Raw genomic sequence first — 18,553 nt, 5'->3', positions numbered from 1 at the left:
AACTACAGAGGAGTGTGTACTCCACTTTTGATTGTCCTTACAAGCAAGTTAAATCTGAATCTAAAAATCTAAATCTGGAAATCACACACACACACACACACACACATATATATTATTAGGGGTGCACAAACGGTACACAAACTAAACATTATTATTATAATTTTTTTTTATTAAACAGTGGTTTACTGAACAAATTGCTCTGTCTTTAAATAAATTCCATTCTAATTCAAGTTTTCTTAGAGATAAATGCATAATTTTCTTATGCTCTAAACTATAGTGAGCTCTTCTACATTACAGTTAACAACAGAGTCCAAACTTACATTTAATTACTATTTATTTGTAAAAATAACAAGCAACATTTAACTTAAAAAATAATGCATACAATCATGTTAACTGCACATTTAAATGAACTTCTAAATGATAAAAGTAGTCTAATATTTGGTGAAATGCTCTTGTCTAAACGAGCTGTGGACACTGATGACTGTCTGAGATGAGACTTTCTTTCTTATCAAAAATAACGATATATAAAACTGGAAGTTTCCAATGAAGATCCACTCGTGCAGTGGCTTAAACAACTCACAACTGTATTTGTGTACACGTGTACCGGACCAAAATACCTTTACCAAACTAAAATAAAATAATATTACATTTAGTATTCATTTATTATTCTACTTTTTAAATTTTATTTAAAAAAATTACGTTTGGTTTAGCCTATAGTAATTGACTCAACCAAAAATACTGAAAGTCTATGGTACACTACCATTCAAAGTTTGCGGATGGTGAGATTTTTTTCTTTAAAAAAAAAGAAAAAAAATAATACTTTTATTCGGCAAGGATGCACTAAATTGATCAAAATGGAAAGCCAATATATTTATAATGTTACAAAAGATTTCTATATTTCTAAATGCCGTTCCTTTCTATTTATCAATCTTGAAAGATTTATTATGGTTCCCACAAAAATATGAAGCAGCACAACTGTTTCCAACAGGATTATAAACAGAAATGTTTAATAAGCAGCAAATCAGCATATTAGAATGATTTCTGAAGGATCATGTGTGCGTGTGTGTGCGTGCGTGTGTGTGTAGGTGTGTGCGTGTGTGTAGGTGTGTGTGTGCGTGTGTGTGTGTGCGTGTGCGTGCGTGCCTGTGTGTGTGTGTGTTGTACCTGGCAGCAGCTTGTGTGTGAGTCTCTGGCAGTGCGGTCGGTACACCTGAAAGCGCAGCTGAGTGTTTGCGCTCAGAGACTGTGTGATCAGCTCCAGAGACGACAGACGCCCCGCGCTCAGAAAACTCAGTCCTGGGAACAGCAGCAGCTGCACACACACACACACACACACACACACACACACATGAACTGACTGACGGATGGACTGATTGATTGAAATGAAAACCAAAAGATACAAACAATACACAAACAGGCTTCATACTGAATTTCAATTAAAAAAACAAACAATTGAATTCTTAGAAATTGTCTTGGTGAACATACTAATACAATAAAACACAGTTAATATAAAAACCTGTTTGTGGATCTATACTAGTTCTGAAGGAGTTGTGTATGTGTGTGTGTGTGTGTTTACCTCGACGGTCCTGGCGGGTGTGTTGAGCGCAGACGTGTGTGTCGCTGTGAGGTGGCTCAGAGGACTGTGGGAATGAAACACAGCGGTGCCCACCACATACACAGCGGCGTCAGGAACACGCACTGCAGACAAACACAGACATCTCCAGCTGTTTATCAGGCGTCCAGATGAAACTGAAAAGAGTCTCCTGTGTGCATTCAGACTCCAGAAACGTCTGTCCCATCAGCACTCATTATCACATGAATCAGTTTTCTCAATAGGAGCACACAAACACACTTGAATGAATCAGCTTCAGCTGTTTGAGCTGCTGTGCGTGTTTTGATCTATGCATCACCATTCTGAGGTGTTCAATGCATTGGACTTTAAATAATAAAAAGAAAAAGCTGAACTTCACATCAGGGAGAGAATAAGAAGTGAACTGAGCTCAACTGGGTGCAAAGGGAATAACTGTGTGCCGTGACATAACATCTCTGCCGTTTCAATTTGAAAGTGCAATACATTTTTAGTGACCCTGTTATTTGGGAATTTATGATTTGAATTTCATCTCATCTGCTGAATTTGCTACACTAAAATGGTAGACCTTCAAAGCAGCAATGGTCACTGTAAGGTCATTTCCAATGGAAATTCAAATAAAATATGATTTATATCATTCTGTGTCAATTTGAACTTAGCTCATGTGCTTTGAGTGGCATGATTGGAGCAGGTAAACTCCCCTGACCAATCAGAATGCAGCATGAAGAACTGGGTTTATAGTTTATATTAACTATACACTGTACAGCTGCTTTACAGCTTTAATTTTTAAATAATTTATTTATCTTTTAATAAAGTCTGACTTTTGTCAAATTTTTTGTACTGTATATATATATATATATATATATATATATATATATATGTTCTACATCCATACTGCAAGGGATTGCAGGCAATATTAGCTCAAAAAGCATGCAACGATCCATATAAAATCCATATAAAATCTTGCAGATTTTTTACATTTGGGATGCACCAATTTAAAAGATGCATACAATATAATACACAACTGGGATGCATCTGTAAACTTCATGAGAATTAGAAGTACAGTATGTCTGTGCTTAATGCATGAGCTTGCATTTGTTATTACCACTTTCAAAATTGTAGGAATTGTCTCCATTTTGGCACAAAAACTATGAATTGATAAATAATGCAAATGCCATTCTTTGATTTTTCAAGTATTATTTTGGATGCACCAATCCAAATGATGCATACTAGTATCTATAGTATGCAAACTGGAGCTATAGATTTATAGATATAGAGTTGTGTTGTTTACCTTGGCGTGTGAACTGGCAGACAAAAGCTCGTTTGGCGGTGCAGGGGTGTGAGCTGGGCTGCCCGCTGCCGTCCAGTGACACACACACTTTTCCATGCTGCAGCATTGCCCGCTCCCTCGTGCCCTCCTCCCCCGTCAGGACCTCCGAACCGTCCACCCAGCGCAGGACACGGGGAGAATACTGATCACTCAAACCCAACCACGCGCCGCGCTCCCTGCAATGCACACACAGTCAACACCGTCACAAATAAGACTCCAGAGCTGTGTCCGATCCAAAAAGAAATAGCTCATTATTTTGTTTTTTTTTCACAGATTGAGAATGACATGAATAAACAATGACATAATCATCACTGCCGGTCCAACCATTGCTTTTGCTTTCCATTTAATTTCATTAGCATTCAGGAGTAGGGACTGAGATTTTAAAGAGATGTCGTTTGTGATTTTTCTTTCCTATGAGCTTCCCTTTGGGATCAAACGCACACAGGATGTTAATGCAAGGCGAATGTGCTCTTGATGTTTTATGCATAGTGTGTTCGGAGCTTCAATAACTCTAATAAAGCAGCAGCCGAGGGGAATGTGCGCCTTAATGACAAATTACTGAACCAGATGGGACGCAGATCATTTTGAAGTTTCATTTGCCTTTAAACGAAACTGAATGGTGACTCAAACAAGGAGCAAATAGGCCCCAGTGTACAAATCACAGAATAAAGTCACATGTACGACAACAGCTTCATTATATTTTCCAAGAATTCCTGCAAAAATGTATCTAATATATCATTTGAAATGAGTCATTTTGATATTTTAATGCATTTTAGATCAGGGTAATTATTATCCTTATTTTTAACTTTTAAAAACACATTTGATCTTAGTGCTGCGTTTGACACCATACTGTAGATCTTGACATACTCATAGATAGATTACAAAACTATACAGGTATTCAAGGGCAGGCTCTAAGATGGTTTAGATCCTACCTGTCCGAACGCTACCCTTTTGTTTATTTAAATGGAGAGTCATCTCATTTATCATGAGTAAAATATGGAGTGCCACAAGGATCCGTCCTAGGTCCTCTTCTATTTTCAATATACATGTTTCCCCTTGGTAATATTATTAGAAAATACGGGATTAGTTTCCACTGTTATGCTGATGATACTCAGCTTTATATCTCAACGAGACCAGATGAAATGTAAAAGACTGAATGACCAATAATTTTCTCCTATTAACTTCAGATAAGACAGATAAATTAATTATTGGACCAAAAACAGTACAGAGAATCTAATGGACTAGTTTGCAACTAGATGGATGAACTGTTACTACCTCTACAGCTAATTCAAAACAAATAATAATAATAATACTAAAATAAAACCAGTCCAAACTCATAAAAAACTTCTTTAGAAAAAAAAAAATATTTACACACATAATTACTCAAGAAATTCTTAAGAATGTGTTTGGATTCTTTAAAAATTCTTTCAAAGTCCTCAAATAGTTTATATAAATTATTTATGAGGATTTTTAAGAACATTCTTCTGAAGAATTGGAACTATTTTTCTTTTTTGACTAGTAATGCAAGTGTTCTTGTGAAAACTTTTTTTCCAGCCTGGACCACCTGCAGTAATGCCACAGTCTTTGACAGGCCTATTACATGAAACACACACACACACACACACACACGGTTGTAACTGCTGAAGTCAACATCTCACATCTGTGAAAACTACAAACGAAAGAGAAGAAATGAGAATGGAAAAAAAGGGACAAAAAAATATGACTCTTTGTGCCAGAAAAGAAACAATAAAAAGTGGTCTGTTCACTTGTGCATTCTTACATAAGACATGTGTGTGTGTGTGTGTGTGTTTTGGGTATGTGGTCCATCTGCAGCAGGTTGAAGAGATAGAAAACACTGTTCCTCCAACACTCGCTCTGTCTCACTCTCTCTCTCTCTCTTGCTTTGGTCAGTGGAAGCTCTAACCACAAATTAATGATGGGTGTGGAACAGAAGACAGGAAACACACTCACACACACACACTCGCATAGATAAACACACATAAACACACAGAACTGGCGTCTCCTCCCTCCTGGAGTGTAACATATTTCCACAGCTGTGCTTCAGCACATGTGTAACATCACAGTGTGTGTGTGTGTGTGTGCGCGCGTGTGTTCACACCTGTAAACATTGCATCGCTAAAGAAGAATGTTACACACAAACGGTTGAGAGTATAGAGACTACTTCATTATTTTTTTTATTTTTTTAACATTTTTTAACATGTTTAAGTGGTGAAAACACTGGATGAATGTATGGTAATGACTCCTCTATCTATAATATTGCTTTCTCCAGTGAAAAAGTCATCTGATCTGAATCAGGAGAGAAATATGCACAGATCAAGCACCAAAACAGTTTGGATTCTGACATAAGAGGACAACAGAGGATGGACTTTTTCACTGGAGGAAGAGTTATTATAGATGAAGTGACAGTTTGAAGTTAAAAACATCTTAATGATGGGTTTGTTTCTTACAAACATGAAGCTTCTCGTTTCGGAAGACATTAACTGATGGACTGGAGTGGTGTGGATTATCTGTGGATTATTGTGGTGTTTGGATTCTCATTCTGACGGCACCCATTCACTGCAGAGGATATAATAAGAGACTTTTCACATTATAAGACATGTTTTTTGGTCTCTTTGTGAACTTCATCAAGTGTGCGTCTGGTTTTTGAATGTTCTGGCCTTTCTGTCGTGAACTGGGCAGCACTGAGAGTGACTTTAATAGGCATTTCACATGATGCCCTGCTGCTGTTACAAAGTGAAATTCTCGACTAGAGCGAAGAAAACGTGAACAGGGTTCAAAAAGCGGCACAGGTATCAGTGAAAAATGTTGCATTGGCAGTGGAATTTTAAATGTTTAAATCTGAAATTATCTACAAGCCTTACAGAGGTTTCCAAACAACAGTTGAAAAAGCATTTCAAGCCGTTTCCGACTCACTGTGTGATTCGAGAGGCCAGGAGATCCCGGACGGTTTGGGAATGCACCACGGCGAGCTCCCCTCCACGGGCTGAACAATTGCGACGTGCATCTGACCAGCTGACTTCCTCCGACACCAACAGGAAACAGCGGGACGAGTCAGCGTGATGGATCGCACCTGGCAAACACAGCGGCTCCGCTAAAGAACCAGAGAGACAAACTTAATCAAATCAAATCGTTTTTGGAAGAATCACATAAAAAAAAGTTAACCAAAACTGCATTTATTGAATTGCAGTATTAAAAGTATATATATTGCAGTATATATTTTATTAAAAATGCAGTAAAAACAGTCATTTTGTAAAAATGTTAAATTATTACAATAAAAAAAAATCTAATAACTTTAATAATTAATTTGAATATATTTATAATGTCTTTAGTGTCATAGGATTCTTCAGAAAACATTTTCATATGCTGATTTTAAAAGGCTGGGAAAATTCACTATTTTAATCATGCATAGAGATCCATATATGCAACAAATATTAATAATTAATATTAACATAAAAAAACTATTTATATGCTAAATTTGTTGAAAACAATTGATAAAAAGCATATCAACATATCACTTGATTTCACAAAACGCTGTCTATTTATCATGAACTTTTATGGATAAGTTATTTTAAAAGTCATTAACTTATGTTAAATGTCATCTGGGTCATTTTTTTATCTTATGTTTTGTTCATGGTTTTTGATGATCTCATTCAACCTTTTCAAGTTGACGTCTAATTTCATGAACTTCTATCAAATGACAGATGAGTGTAATCGGACGTTAACAACAGAATGTTTTAAAAGCTGATAAGCCTGTTTATCGTCTGTGGTAAGTTGGATTAGGCATTGTTTCTCCCGCTGTTAGTACATCAGTAATGATCTGCTCTGCTTCTGGAACCCGTTTCCTTCTCGTCCCTCCTCTTGGGATCAGCGCAGTGCACTTTTATCTGTTCTCTCAAAGCAAACAATGACGGACAGATCTCTGCAGGACTGATAAACAAACGAGAGAATCTTCCCATGCCATCGCTCAACAGGAACAGTCATGCTTTGTGTGAGAGATGGGACATTTCTGGCTTGATAGATCATGAAAAGCAGGGTATTTTGAGAGACAGTCCCATGGTCATTTCAGAGCGTTATATCTGAGCTGTCCTGAATAACCGTGCATGTGAGAATGAGTCATCAAAAGAAGAAGTTTTAAATCATTATGCTACAGCTCAGACAATGTGGCATTTATCATTTGTAATAACATCCTAAAATGCACTGCGATGACTATAGTAAAAAAAACACAACCAATTTCTAATGCTTTAATATAATATAATATAATATAATATAATATAATATAATATAATATAATATAATATAATATAATATAATATAATATAATATTTGTGGTCGGTAAGATTTTTAAATGTTTCTGAAAGAAGTCTACTGCTGCATTTATTTGATCAAAAATATAATAAAAACAATAATATTGTGAAATATTATTACAATTTAAAAGAAAACCTGTTTTCTAATGTAATATATTATAAAATGTAATTTACTGCTGTGATGCAAGCTGAGTTTTCATCCTCATTACTCCAGTCTTCAGTGTCACATCATTATTCTGATATGTTTATATTATAGCATGTATTTGGTCTTGTACCTCTTGCGATCTCTCCTCCATCCTTCGTGATCCTCCAGTCCACAGTTACCCCCACTCCGCCCCAGTTGACCAGAGAGACCGCCTCCTCCAGGCTCTGATTGGCCACGATGAGTTCAGGGCAGCGGAGCTCGAGTCGAGGGGGCAGTTCAACGCTCACGTTCCCCTGCGCCACGATCTCCTGGTGACCCGCTGAGAGACTCACCTGAGCCTGGTACCGTCCCGGGACACCATACTTATGCCTTGCTGTGGTATTGGCCATTGAGGTGTTGACCCGGGGTGAAAGGTCACCGAAGTCCCATGAGAAAGAGGCAGGGAAGACGGACGAGGTGACAGACAGGACAGCCTCCGAATGAACAGACACACGGCGAGAAGCAAGAGAGGCGGAGAAATTCACCTGTGGGCGGAGAGCGAACTCAAACACTAGCATTCAAAAGTTTAGGTTCTCAATGGTAATGTATATACTTTTTAGTACGCAGTATGCCACTCCACCTCACAGCCCAATGCATTATGGGTAATATCACACCCAAAAAGTATGCATGGCTATATACCTTTAAAAAAATTCCCCAGGGATTGCACACAATCCAGGAATTTTTAGTGCAATATTTATAGTGTACCATGATTTGAAATGCATTCATTCTAATCATGAAAACTGTATAAAGTAAACACTAAGTGAATTTGTTTTCAGCTCATAGGTGAGGTCATCTAGTCTGAGTGACCGATCACACGAGTCTAATTAACTCTAGAGGACGTTAAAGGGTCAGTTTACCAAAAAACGAAAATTAGCCCATAAATTGCTCATCCTCAAGTCATCCGAGGTGTATATGACTTTCTTCTTTCAGGCGAAAAGATGAAACGCTTCCGTATTTCTCACTTCTGGGTGCTGCATGTGCAAACCTGACCTCATACATCATTTCCCCAGAACTGCTTCATTTACAACTGTGAGTGTGAGCTAGATTAAAGTCATTATTGCATTTTAAATAGTAATTTTTCTTACAAAAACACATCGATTCACTACAGGAGGCCTCTGTTCACCCCTGGAGCCATGTGAGACACTTTTTGTTATGGATGGGCGCTTTTTATTTCACGTCTTTTGGACTGATGCATGCATCATTTTGATATAACTCCGACTGCATTCATCTGAAAGAAGAAAATCATACCCACTTGACTTAAGGGTGACTAATGTATGGGCTAATATTTCCTTTTTGGGTGAACTGACCCTTTAACAGCCTGAAGCTCTTCACACAGACCTGAAACACGTCGTGTGCCACCGTCCAGCGGCACTCCTTCATGACCAGCGGGTCGGAGCAGGCGGCCGAACACTGGGACTCGCTGATGTGATTGGGCTCAGAGTTGGTGCTGCACAGACACTCTCTCTGCTGTCCCAGACCGCCGTACAGCTGGCTCTCGTGGAAGCACTTGGAGTTGCATTCCTCACGAGAGAAGGGACCGGGAGTGGAGGAGGAGAAGATGACCAGCTCCACGCCTGCCGCATGCTCCTCGTCCTGTAGACATCCTGCGTACGTCAGCCCTGAGAGACGAGAGAGACAGCAACGGCCAATTCAGAGCGCCGCATCAACTGGAAATCCCGTTTTCTAGAAATGTTACATTTGGTGTGGGCTAACAAACAAATGAAGGAAAGCAGGTAAAGGTAAATACCCAGGGCTGCACAATTAATCAAATCTCTAATCGCGATTACAATTATGGATGCCACAATTACGTAATCATTCAAAGCGGCAATTAAACATTCAAAGTACGCTTACGTTATTCTGCACGCTTAAGATGCATTTTTCTTTCTATATGTTATCTTAAGGGTTTTCCCCATTATTTCAATTTTAGTTTTAGTATAACATTATAACACTATTCATATTTTAACTTTTTTTAAGAATACGGCATGCAGTTGCATCGAACAATGGTATAATCATCATTCAGTGTCAATTGTGATAATCGTAATTAATAATCCTAATTACAATTTCAAGGGAATATTCAACAATTATGATTTTGGTCATAATCGTCCAGCCCTAATGGGATCTGAATGGCTTTTCTGAGGTACACGTAACTTTACGCAACATTGTTTACAAGCCGTTTTACTGACGCGGCTGAAACACAGATTGAGTGATTACATGAGACATGATAGTACATTGTACTGTTTCTTTTAACATTACTTCTGATGTTTGTTCATGTTTATTTTATGCTGTTATTAGTATCAAAGAAGAGATGATCGGTTCACATTCGCTTTACATGTAGATACAGCGATCTGTCGAGCCACATTAAAGCGTGCCAAAACAGTATTTATTTTTTTCAATTTCATGGTAAAATGCACAGAATTTGAAAGCTGAGAGATTGTTTCATATCAAACGTAGAAAAAAAACAAAGCAACCATTAATTACTGCATTTGCATGATTGTAAGGTTTGGGTTAGAGTCGGGCTAGGTGTTAACGTTAATCGGTAGCAAATTTAATTAATTGTGATTTTCTAGTGAGGTAGTCTGTAAATGGCCTGAATGCTTCAGGTAACACAGCTGTGTCCTGTCACTCACCGCAGGTGTGCACGCTGACGTTGAGCAGCGGCTGGTTCTTCAGCTCGGGCGGCCGGTCACAGAGCATAGAGTGGGGTCGCTTGACTCGAACGCCCTGGTCCTGCAGCCAGCTCACCAACCGCACCAGCTTACAGTCGCAGACGAACGGGTTAAAGCTCAGATCTCTGCCAAACGACAGAGGGAATATTTCACAGACTGAAAACATTGGAAGGCCCTCTTTCAAACAGCAAAGCACGATAAGGACAGTAATTTAAAGAGGCTTTGGTTTTGCTTAAGCCTTGTTTTATTTGACATGTGCACAAATGACGGAGCAATCCGTCACCACAGACTCACTACTTTATCAGTCCAGGAAACACAACACATGCTCTAATCTATAATTATTGAGGAACTGAAAGACGTTGACCAGGGAATGTTAATCAGCGCATGAAAGCCCAACGTGAAAAGTCACGGAGGAAACACTATACTAGAAAATTATGCTTTAGCAAATTAAAAAACGCCAACAGGATTTGGATAAGGCCATTTAACCATTTGATATGTAAATATTATATCAATGTTAAGGGAAAATAATCTTAATGTTTCTTTTAACTATAATCACTTTTTTTGATTTGGCAAAGGTTACTGTAATAAAATAAAACTAAACTTTTTAGGACCATTAAGGTTTCCTGACATCATTTTCATGACAACGAAGCACATTTTCTCTAAAATGATCATTATTGTTATGCAGTAATGAAAATCATCCTGTTTGGACAGTGCTTTTGAGTAAAATCAGCATAAATTAAATTCAGTACAAATACTACGTTCAACTACAGTTTGCTATTTAAATATTATATTATGACATATTTTACTGATTAGATACTATGTCATTTTTTTATGTATTTTGCTTTTGTTTGACCTAAAAGACTTTAGTGCATCTGGTTGATTTGCTATAAGTAAAATAAAAAAATAAAAAATAATAATAAAAAATAAAATAAAATAAAATAAAATAAAGTGTACTGCAATAAAGGGTGCGATTATATATTATTAATATTATTTAATTGATTAATTTCCTCATGGATTAAATACAAATGTTTGGTGCAAATTAATACAGGATGCCGTGATATATGAATTCATATTATTTCATTTATTCAAATCCTCATAAATAAATGTAAATTAAATACCACAATAAAAGATTTGACTGTATGATTGCTATTGTACAAATGTAAGTAGACATGGGAGTATTTGTACTAAATCTAATTTATGCAAACTTTATTTTAAATGCATTGCCTCCAGACATATTTTCATTACTTCATTATAGTAATGTGAGTCTGGAGAGAGAAAAAATAACACTGAATTTAATGTCAAGACTTCTTAATGGTCCTAAAAAGATGCTTCATCATCATGTGGAAAATATACTACCACACACACACACACACACACACACACACACACACACACACACACATATAGATTTAGACTAGTTTCCAGGTTTAGATTCAGGTCATTGAGCTTTTTTTGAGTTTTAAACCCATGCACGTGTTTATACTCACATTGTAGTTAAATTAAATAAATTATCACACAATCGTTCCTCGATGGTGGTGATCTGGTTGTTGCTCAAATCTCTGAAAGACAAAAATCAAATGTATATTATTGCTCATGCAGCCTCTCATTTTTCCTTCTTCCTAAGTCCCTTCTTTCTTTTCCTCTCAGAATAATCATTCCCTTGTTCAGCCGTTGGAGCAGCATATGGAAAAGTTCTGGAGTGATTTTGGTGTACCAGACCTTGTGTGTGTGTGTGTGTGTGTGTGTGTGTGTGTGTGTGTGTGTGTGTGTGTGTGTGTGTGTTGAAATGGAGCAGGAAATAGTACAGTCAAAGCCTGAAGCAATGACGTTTAATTGGTTGTAATGGGCATGTGATTGAACATACAATGTGTGTTTGTGTGTGTGTGTTTGTGTAAGCTGAAGTGCACGTCTGTTACTGTTCACACAACAAAGATAAACATCTGGATACACGACTTTGTATTTCTTGAGCTTTTGTTTGAGCTGAAAGAGTGGAGTGTGTCCGGTTGCTTCCCGTTCGGTTTCTTCAGCGTTTGACTCTGCGGTTCGGGAGAGACTCCAGAAAGATCCGCCTACACATTCTCACCATATGAGCTCAAAACCGTCGGGAAACTAGAGCATACTGCCGCCCACTCGCACACTTACAGCACAGCTAACGGCCCACAGCCCAAGATCCCGTGAGGAAGAGTGACCAGACGATTGCTCTGAAGATACCTGAGGAGAAGAGCAAACAGGAAGTGGATTCAACCTAAACACTTGCAGGAGTCTGGGGGATTTAGGTTCAGTTCCCCATCAATGAAAAAAGGTTGGAAAATGTACTGAAATAAAAGATGACATGATACATCTATTCAGTTGCTCACAATAAAATATTTTATCATTGTCAAATAATTGTAAAAATAATAAAGAAATTTAGATTTTGTCTTTTTTAAATAGTAATTGAACTTGATTTAAAATTTCAAATCATTAATTAAAATACAATAGTCTACTGTACTAAAAGCTGTCATAATTTACATAGCAAATCATGACTGTTATTATACATGATGGTAATATTTAAATGCATTACTGAGAATATGAGAGAAAACGAGCTGGAAATGATTTCAAGGAATCATAATTGTTCTAAAAGGAGGTTTATTTTTATTGTGGGTAATGTAATTAATCTATACATGATAGCGGAGGAAAAAAGGGAACAGGAAGTAGCAAATTAGAAAACGTGGGCTTTTTTGCTTTAGCACAAAGAAACACTCACGTTTACACCAGACCACCTATTATACAAGCAGCAGACCACCCATTACAGACGTACGTGAATGACTGCGTCTCTCACACACACACACACACACACACACACACACACACACGAGAGAGAGAGAGAGAGAGACGTGGCACTTACAGCTCCTTGAGGGCGGTGAGGTGATCAAAGAGGCTGGAGTCCACAGAGGGAATGTGGTTTCTGGACAGATCTCTGCAACAGAAGCCAGAAAGAGATGCTTAGAGATGCACACACACTCAGACTCCAGACAAACGCTCATCAAGTTAGCCGCTTCAAACCTTTCTTCTGTCAAACTAGCTGTCGAAGCGGTCCGGCTCCAAAAAGAAAGTTTGTGACATCCCAAGCATCATGCAACGGTTTTGTGCAAGGAACAGAAATGAATGTTTGAAATGTTTAAGTAGCTCTAAAATTGCTCGATTGTGAACTTTTTCCATTTTTCAGTCCATGACAATCTAAATACAGGTTTTTTTTACCAAGATTTTGGGGTAAACCAAGCTTTGAAAATGAACGTTACTCATTGTCCAATCCATTCTCAATCCTTTTTCAACTATTTACTGCTTCTTTAAGGAACTGGTAATCTTAAGATCTAAATGACAAATCTAAATCAACCATATACAGTTCAATCCCAAAACTGACAAAGTTTGGAAATATATTTTTAAAGGTTTTTAAAAGAAGTCTTTTATGCTCCTCAAGGCTGTGTTTATTCAATCAAAAATACAGTAAAAACATTAATATTGTGAAATATTATTACAATTTAAAATAGTTATTTTCTATGTGAATATACATTAAAATATAATTTATTCCTGTCCTCAAAACTGGATTTTCATCAGTCTTCAGTGTCACATGATCTTCAGAAATCATTCTCATATATTTTTTTATAAGAGTTAATGTTGAAAACAGTTGCTGCTTCATATTTTTGTGGAAACTGTGACTTTTTTCTTTTCTTTGAGTAGAAAGTTCAAAAGAGCAGCATCTATTTGATCAATTTAATGTATTCTTTTCTTGCCGAATAAAACTATTCAGTTCTTTCAAAAACATAACTCACCAAACTTTTGAATGGTACAGTGTTAGATATGTATTATATAAAGAATGAATTATTAAACTGTATATTTCTTTGACTCAAGTTCACATATCATCACCCATGATGCAATGCACAAACACAATCAGAATAATGGACCAATCAGCAACAGTCTTTCCCATTAACATGCCAATCACTTAAACCAATAACGCAATCTACACAACAGACAGGCGTCAGGCACATGTGTGTGTGTGTGTGTGTGTGTGTGTTTCCCAGAAGGAAACATCTGTCCATTCCAGACAGACTGTGTAAGAGAGGAGGAGGAGTTTAACTCGACTGACCATCAACGCTGTAAAAAAGCCTCTGCTAAAGTCATCACTGTGTCAGTTTCTCACTAATACGAGGCGTTCTTACACATCATCACGTTACATAACACTGTGTGTGTGTGTGTGTGTGTGTGTGTGCAACTATGGCAACAAATCTGAATGTTATCAGCAGAAAGCGCATGTGTGTCAGTCACCGAGGGACGAGCAACTGCGGAGTATCTTCAGCTCACAATCATGAGAAACTCAGTTAACAGCTGAGAAATCAGAGAAAAACTTCTGCCGTAAGGTCATTTTAGTTTCTCCTGGACGGGGTGCAAAGCTGATTGTGGAAGTGTGCTGTCATAGTCCTGTTTCTGACAGCAACAACTTCGATGAATGAATAATAAAATAATAATAATTGATCATTTCATTTTTGTACAACCAACACTAGAAGACCAAGGTCATTGAATATTCATACAATGAAATATATAAATAAATAAACAAACCTTAAGTTGCTTTGGATAAAGTGGCTGCCAAATACATACAAAAATAACAAATGAAAATATTTACAATAAATATGCATGTAATCATTCGATTAAATTAAGCGATTCATATTGATCAAGATGCAAATTCGATTGTGCAAGTATCTGACAGCAAAAACATCTATAAACAAATAACTAATAAAACAATAATTGAATACCTTTAGCCTGAGTTTTTTTGCATGCAAAATGAATTATAATGCCACTTCTAAGATGCTAAATGATTTCTCTACACACCGTTTCTGCAGCTTAGTTTGAAGCATTTTCATGCTTAATACTAAATTAACTTATTTTCCCCTCAAGTCATTTCTAATATTGGGTAGTATTTGAATTTTTAGCACTTCTTTTAACTCAGATTGCAGGGTTACACAAAAAAACTAGGTGTTTAGCATCAGACAACCAATCATAATCTAAACCATGCTTTCCACTTTAAATATTCATGAACTTTAACATAACAAGCAGTTACAAAAGGTCACGTATTAAACTCATAAATATGGAAATACTGTTGGAAGACTCAGGATTAATCTTGAAATCTTCACTTTGGAGTTTTCTCTCTTTATTTGTAATCGTTCCTTCATGTATTTATTGGAGTTTATTGATTGCAGAAGGATGGTTTCCACACAGGCTTCAGTGTTTCTGGACGGCCGCTGGAATATGAAGTAGCTCTCACGTGTGGCTCAGATTTTCCATGCAGCATTTGAAAAGGCTTGATTTAGCGTCCAGATTCACTTCAACAGACAAGAGTGGATTGTGGTTGTGCCGGGAGCGCTGGACAGAGAGACGGGGACTGTCTGAATGCACACTTACTTCATAACTACAGCTGAAGTAACCACTAACCACCAAAAAGAGCACCAAAAAGTACCATGCTATGTTTTTAGGACGTATACCATAAACTATATAAATACTATGGTCCATAAATATGTTAAAGTAGTAGATCACCCAAAAAATGTCAAAAAAAAAAAAGTGAAGTGACATTCAGCCAAGTATGGTGACCCATACTCAGAATTTGTGCTCTGCATTTAACCCATCCGAAATGCACACACACACAGAGCAGTGAACACACACACACACTGTGAGCACACACCCGGAGCAGTGGGCAGCCATTTATGCTGCGGCGCCCGGGGAGCAGTTGGGGGTTCGATGCCTTGCTCAAGGGCACCTAAGTCGTGGTATTGAAGGTGGAGAGAGAACTGTACATGCAATCCCCCCACCCACAATTCCGTCCGACCCGAGACTAGAACCCACAACCCTTCGATTGGGAGTCCAACCCTCTAACCATTAGGCCACGTCTTCCCCAAATGTCAATGTACGACTCATCCTCTGTTCATCCAGTTTGTTTTTTCATCATATTTTGGTTTCCTTTACTTGGGTCCCCAATGGGTGCTCTTTAATGAATGGGTGCCGTCAGAATGAGAGTCTAAACAGCTGATAAAAACACCACAATAATCCACAAGTAATCCAAAATTGTACTGTATTTTCACCACTAAACTTTAAGTCACACCGTCCTTCCTGTGTTAAAGAGTTTCTGTGTGACCAATCCCATAAGTCCCTGGAAGATCCAACTATGACATCATGCTTCTAAAAAGAGTTTTCTAATGATGTCATAGAGAAGATCATCGTGCATGAGATCAGAGAACATCCTGATTCACAGCCGGTATGAGTGTGGAGATGGGGTATTATGACAAATGCATAATCACAAAAACATGAGCTAGTCATTTTAAAGTCAAAATAAAGTTACTGTAGCGCATGAATAGGTGCTTGAACACAGAACACAGCCCTTGTTACTTCCCTTTCTGTAACATGAAGCACTAGTGTGTGGCCTGAACATGACCATATAAGCGTGACCTCTTCGGTTTATATTAGCAGAAGTTAGGCTCCTGTGTGCAGCTCCGCACCAGAGCCCAAGCCCCTTGGCGGAGCTGCACAAGGGAGTCAGTGTGTGACATATGGTTCTGCTTTACTCTACCAGGCATGCCGATTTCACCTTATAAGGGCCGACTGGTGCCACTTTCATTAGGAGAGAGAGAGAGAGTGAAACGGACAGAAAGAAAGATGGCAAAACAGCCCAGAGAGTGTGTTTCACTCCATGAAACTGGAGAGATTCACATCAGCGTCTGTAGACTGAGGAAAGACTGGAATATGAAGGGAATATGCCAGTTTTCCCTAAAATTCTTCCTGTAAAACTCTTCTACGCTGCAAACAATGTTTGTTGATGATACAATGTTCTAGTTTTGTTGCGTCACGTCGCTCACTCAAGTATGTGCTCTGGATAAATATTGCACTCTGGCAAATGCAGTAGATTAAATATGTATTCTATGCATAAAGACATTGTGCATATTGTGCAAAGTATACATACTGCAGAAGTAGGATGAGTAGCATGGTAGTATGCTATTGTGAAAATAATATCCATTAGCTCTTTTTGGAAATTGAACTATTTGCAGCTATGCACTGTATAAAGTCTATTTGCATTGCATTTTATATTGCACTTTGAAAATGCATGGATTAAACAGATATTCCTGCACTATGACATGTACACAGTATACATGCTGAATACTACAGAACTAGTGTAGTATGGCAGTATGTGGTGTTAGAGAAAGCCGTGGACTCGGGCGATGAGGATGACAACACTGACCACTGCCATGAGCATTAGGCAGAGGAGAGCCGTAATTACCACAGCAACACTGCCAAACCACAATTGGCTGTAACCACGGTTACACACTAACCCACTAAACAGCAGTCTGTCTGTTGTGGCCCAGTCGGAAAAAAGAGTAAGGGCATGAGGAGGGGGAGAAGAGAAGAAAAAGGAAAGAATTTTATGGTGCGCTCTGTTTTGTTTATGTTTGAAATCTCAGAAGGAGGGGGTCAGTGATTCTGGCCAGTGCTTGTGTGTGTGTGTGTGTGTGTGTGTGTGTGTTATCACGCATCTCATTTATTTAAGTGAGTGTGTGTATAGATAAGAGCCAAAACGTTCGTGTGTTTGTGTAAATATTAAGTCTGAGTGAGTGTGTTTATGCATGTGTGTATTTGGTCCTGATAAGTACCAGAGTGGTACCATAACACCTCGGGGCTTTCAGTGAACAATCGCCCACTGTGAGCCGCTCACATCTGGGCTCTCTGGATCTGTCCGGGCCGGGCAGGGTGCCTCATTCTGGGCTCATATGTGGCAGAGCGGCCCCTCTCCTCCTGGAAGTCCATCCCTGGAGGATGATTAACAGGGTACTTTCCAATTGCCGGGAAAAGAGAGGAGGAGGAGAGAGACACTCTGTTCCTAGAGCTGGCAGACTATAGTGCTGTCTACAGCCTACATAGGCAGCTGTCTACTGAGGGAGTGTTCACACAGGACACACGTTTGCATTCAAAGACAGACAGGATTCAAATGCAGTCGAGACATGATTTGATACGATGTCTTAATGTAATGCTAATGGCGTGAGACGCTGAAAAAACTGCATCAGTAATTAAAAAAAATATGACATTTTACTCCAAATTCTCATTTTTTAAACTTAATTATGTAAAATTATACTGGACAATAATAATACTGTACTTATATAACTTATAAGTCAACATGAAATAGAAATTGCATGCATTTGCTCTTCCCTACTGTAATGCAAATCCAAGTTAATTCGCTTTTTGAACAAGAAAAAACTGGGATGGACATTGTCAGAGTTAAAGAGCTGCCATTAGCATGTCGCTAAGCTAACAACACAACGTGCTAAATAAACCTTAAATACATAGAACTCAAAAATATTGGGACAGATACATAATAGTTTGACTTATTCGAAGTATTATGAATTAAAAGTAGAGATGTGCCGATGTATCAGACAATAATCGGTATGA

General features: G+C 38.0%; 1 protein-coding gene across 1 annotated transcript in view; it reads right to left on the bottom strand.

The window, feature by feature from the left end:
• LOC128019879 (polycystin-1) overlaps positions 1–18,553 on the bottom strand; it is a 71,357-nt gene that overhangs the window by 44,037 nt on the left and 8,767 nt on the right. Inside the window, exons 2-11 of the mRNA XM_052606190.1 lie at positions 12,978–13,049; positions 12,236–12,304; positions 11,581–11,652; positions 10,055–10,218; positions 8,766–9,046; positions 7,519–7,912; positions 5,853–6,030; positions 2,880–3,094; positions 1,577–1,698; positions 1,165–1,312 (exon numbers count right to left, since the gene is read on the bottom strand). Of these exons, the coding sequence (XP_052462150.1) occupies positions 1,165–1,312; positions 1,577–1,698; positions 2,880–3,094; positions 5,853–6,030; positions 7,519–7,912; positions 8,766–9,046; positions 10,055–10,218; positions 11,581–11,652; positions 12,236–12,304; positions 12,978–13,049 (1,715 nt within the window). The remainder of the gene's footprint in view (positions 1–1,164; positions 1,313–1,576; positions 1,699–2,879; positions 3,095–5,852; positions 6,031–7,518; positions 7,913–8,765; positions 9,047–10,054; positions 10,219–11,580; positions 11,653–12,235; positions 12,305–12,977; positions 13,050–18,553) is intronic.

The sequence above is a fragment of the Carassius gibelio genome, chromosome A1 (assembly GCF_023724105.1).
Source record: "Carassius gibelio isolate Cgi1373 ecotype wild population from Czech Republic chromosome A1, carGib1.2-hapl.c, whole genome shotgun sequence".
Lineage (NCBI taxonomy): Eukaryota > Metazoa > Chordata > Actinopteri > Cypriniformes > Cyprinidae > Carassius > Carassius gibelio.
Note: the sequence above shows the minus strand (reverse complement) of the source record. Positions and strands in the feature narration are given on the sequence as shown.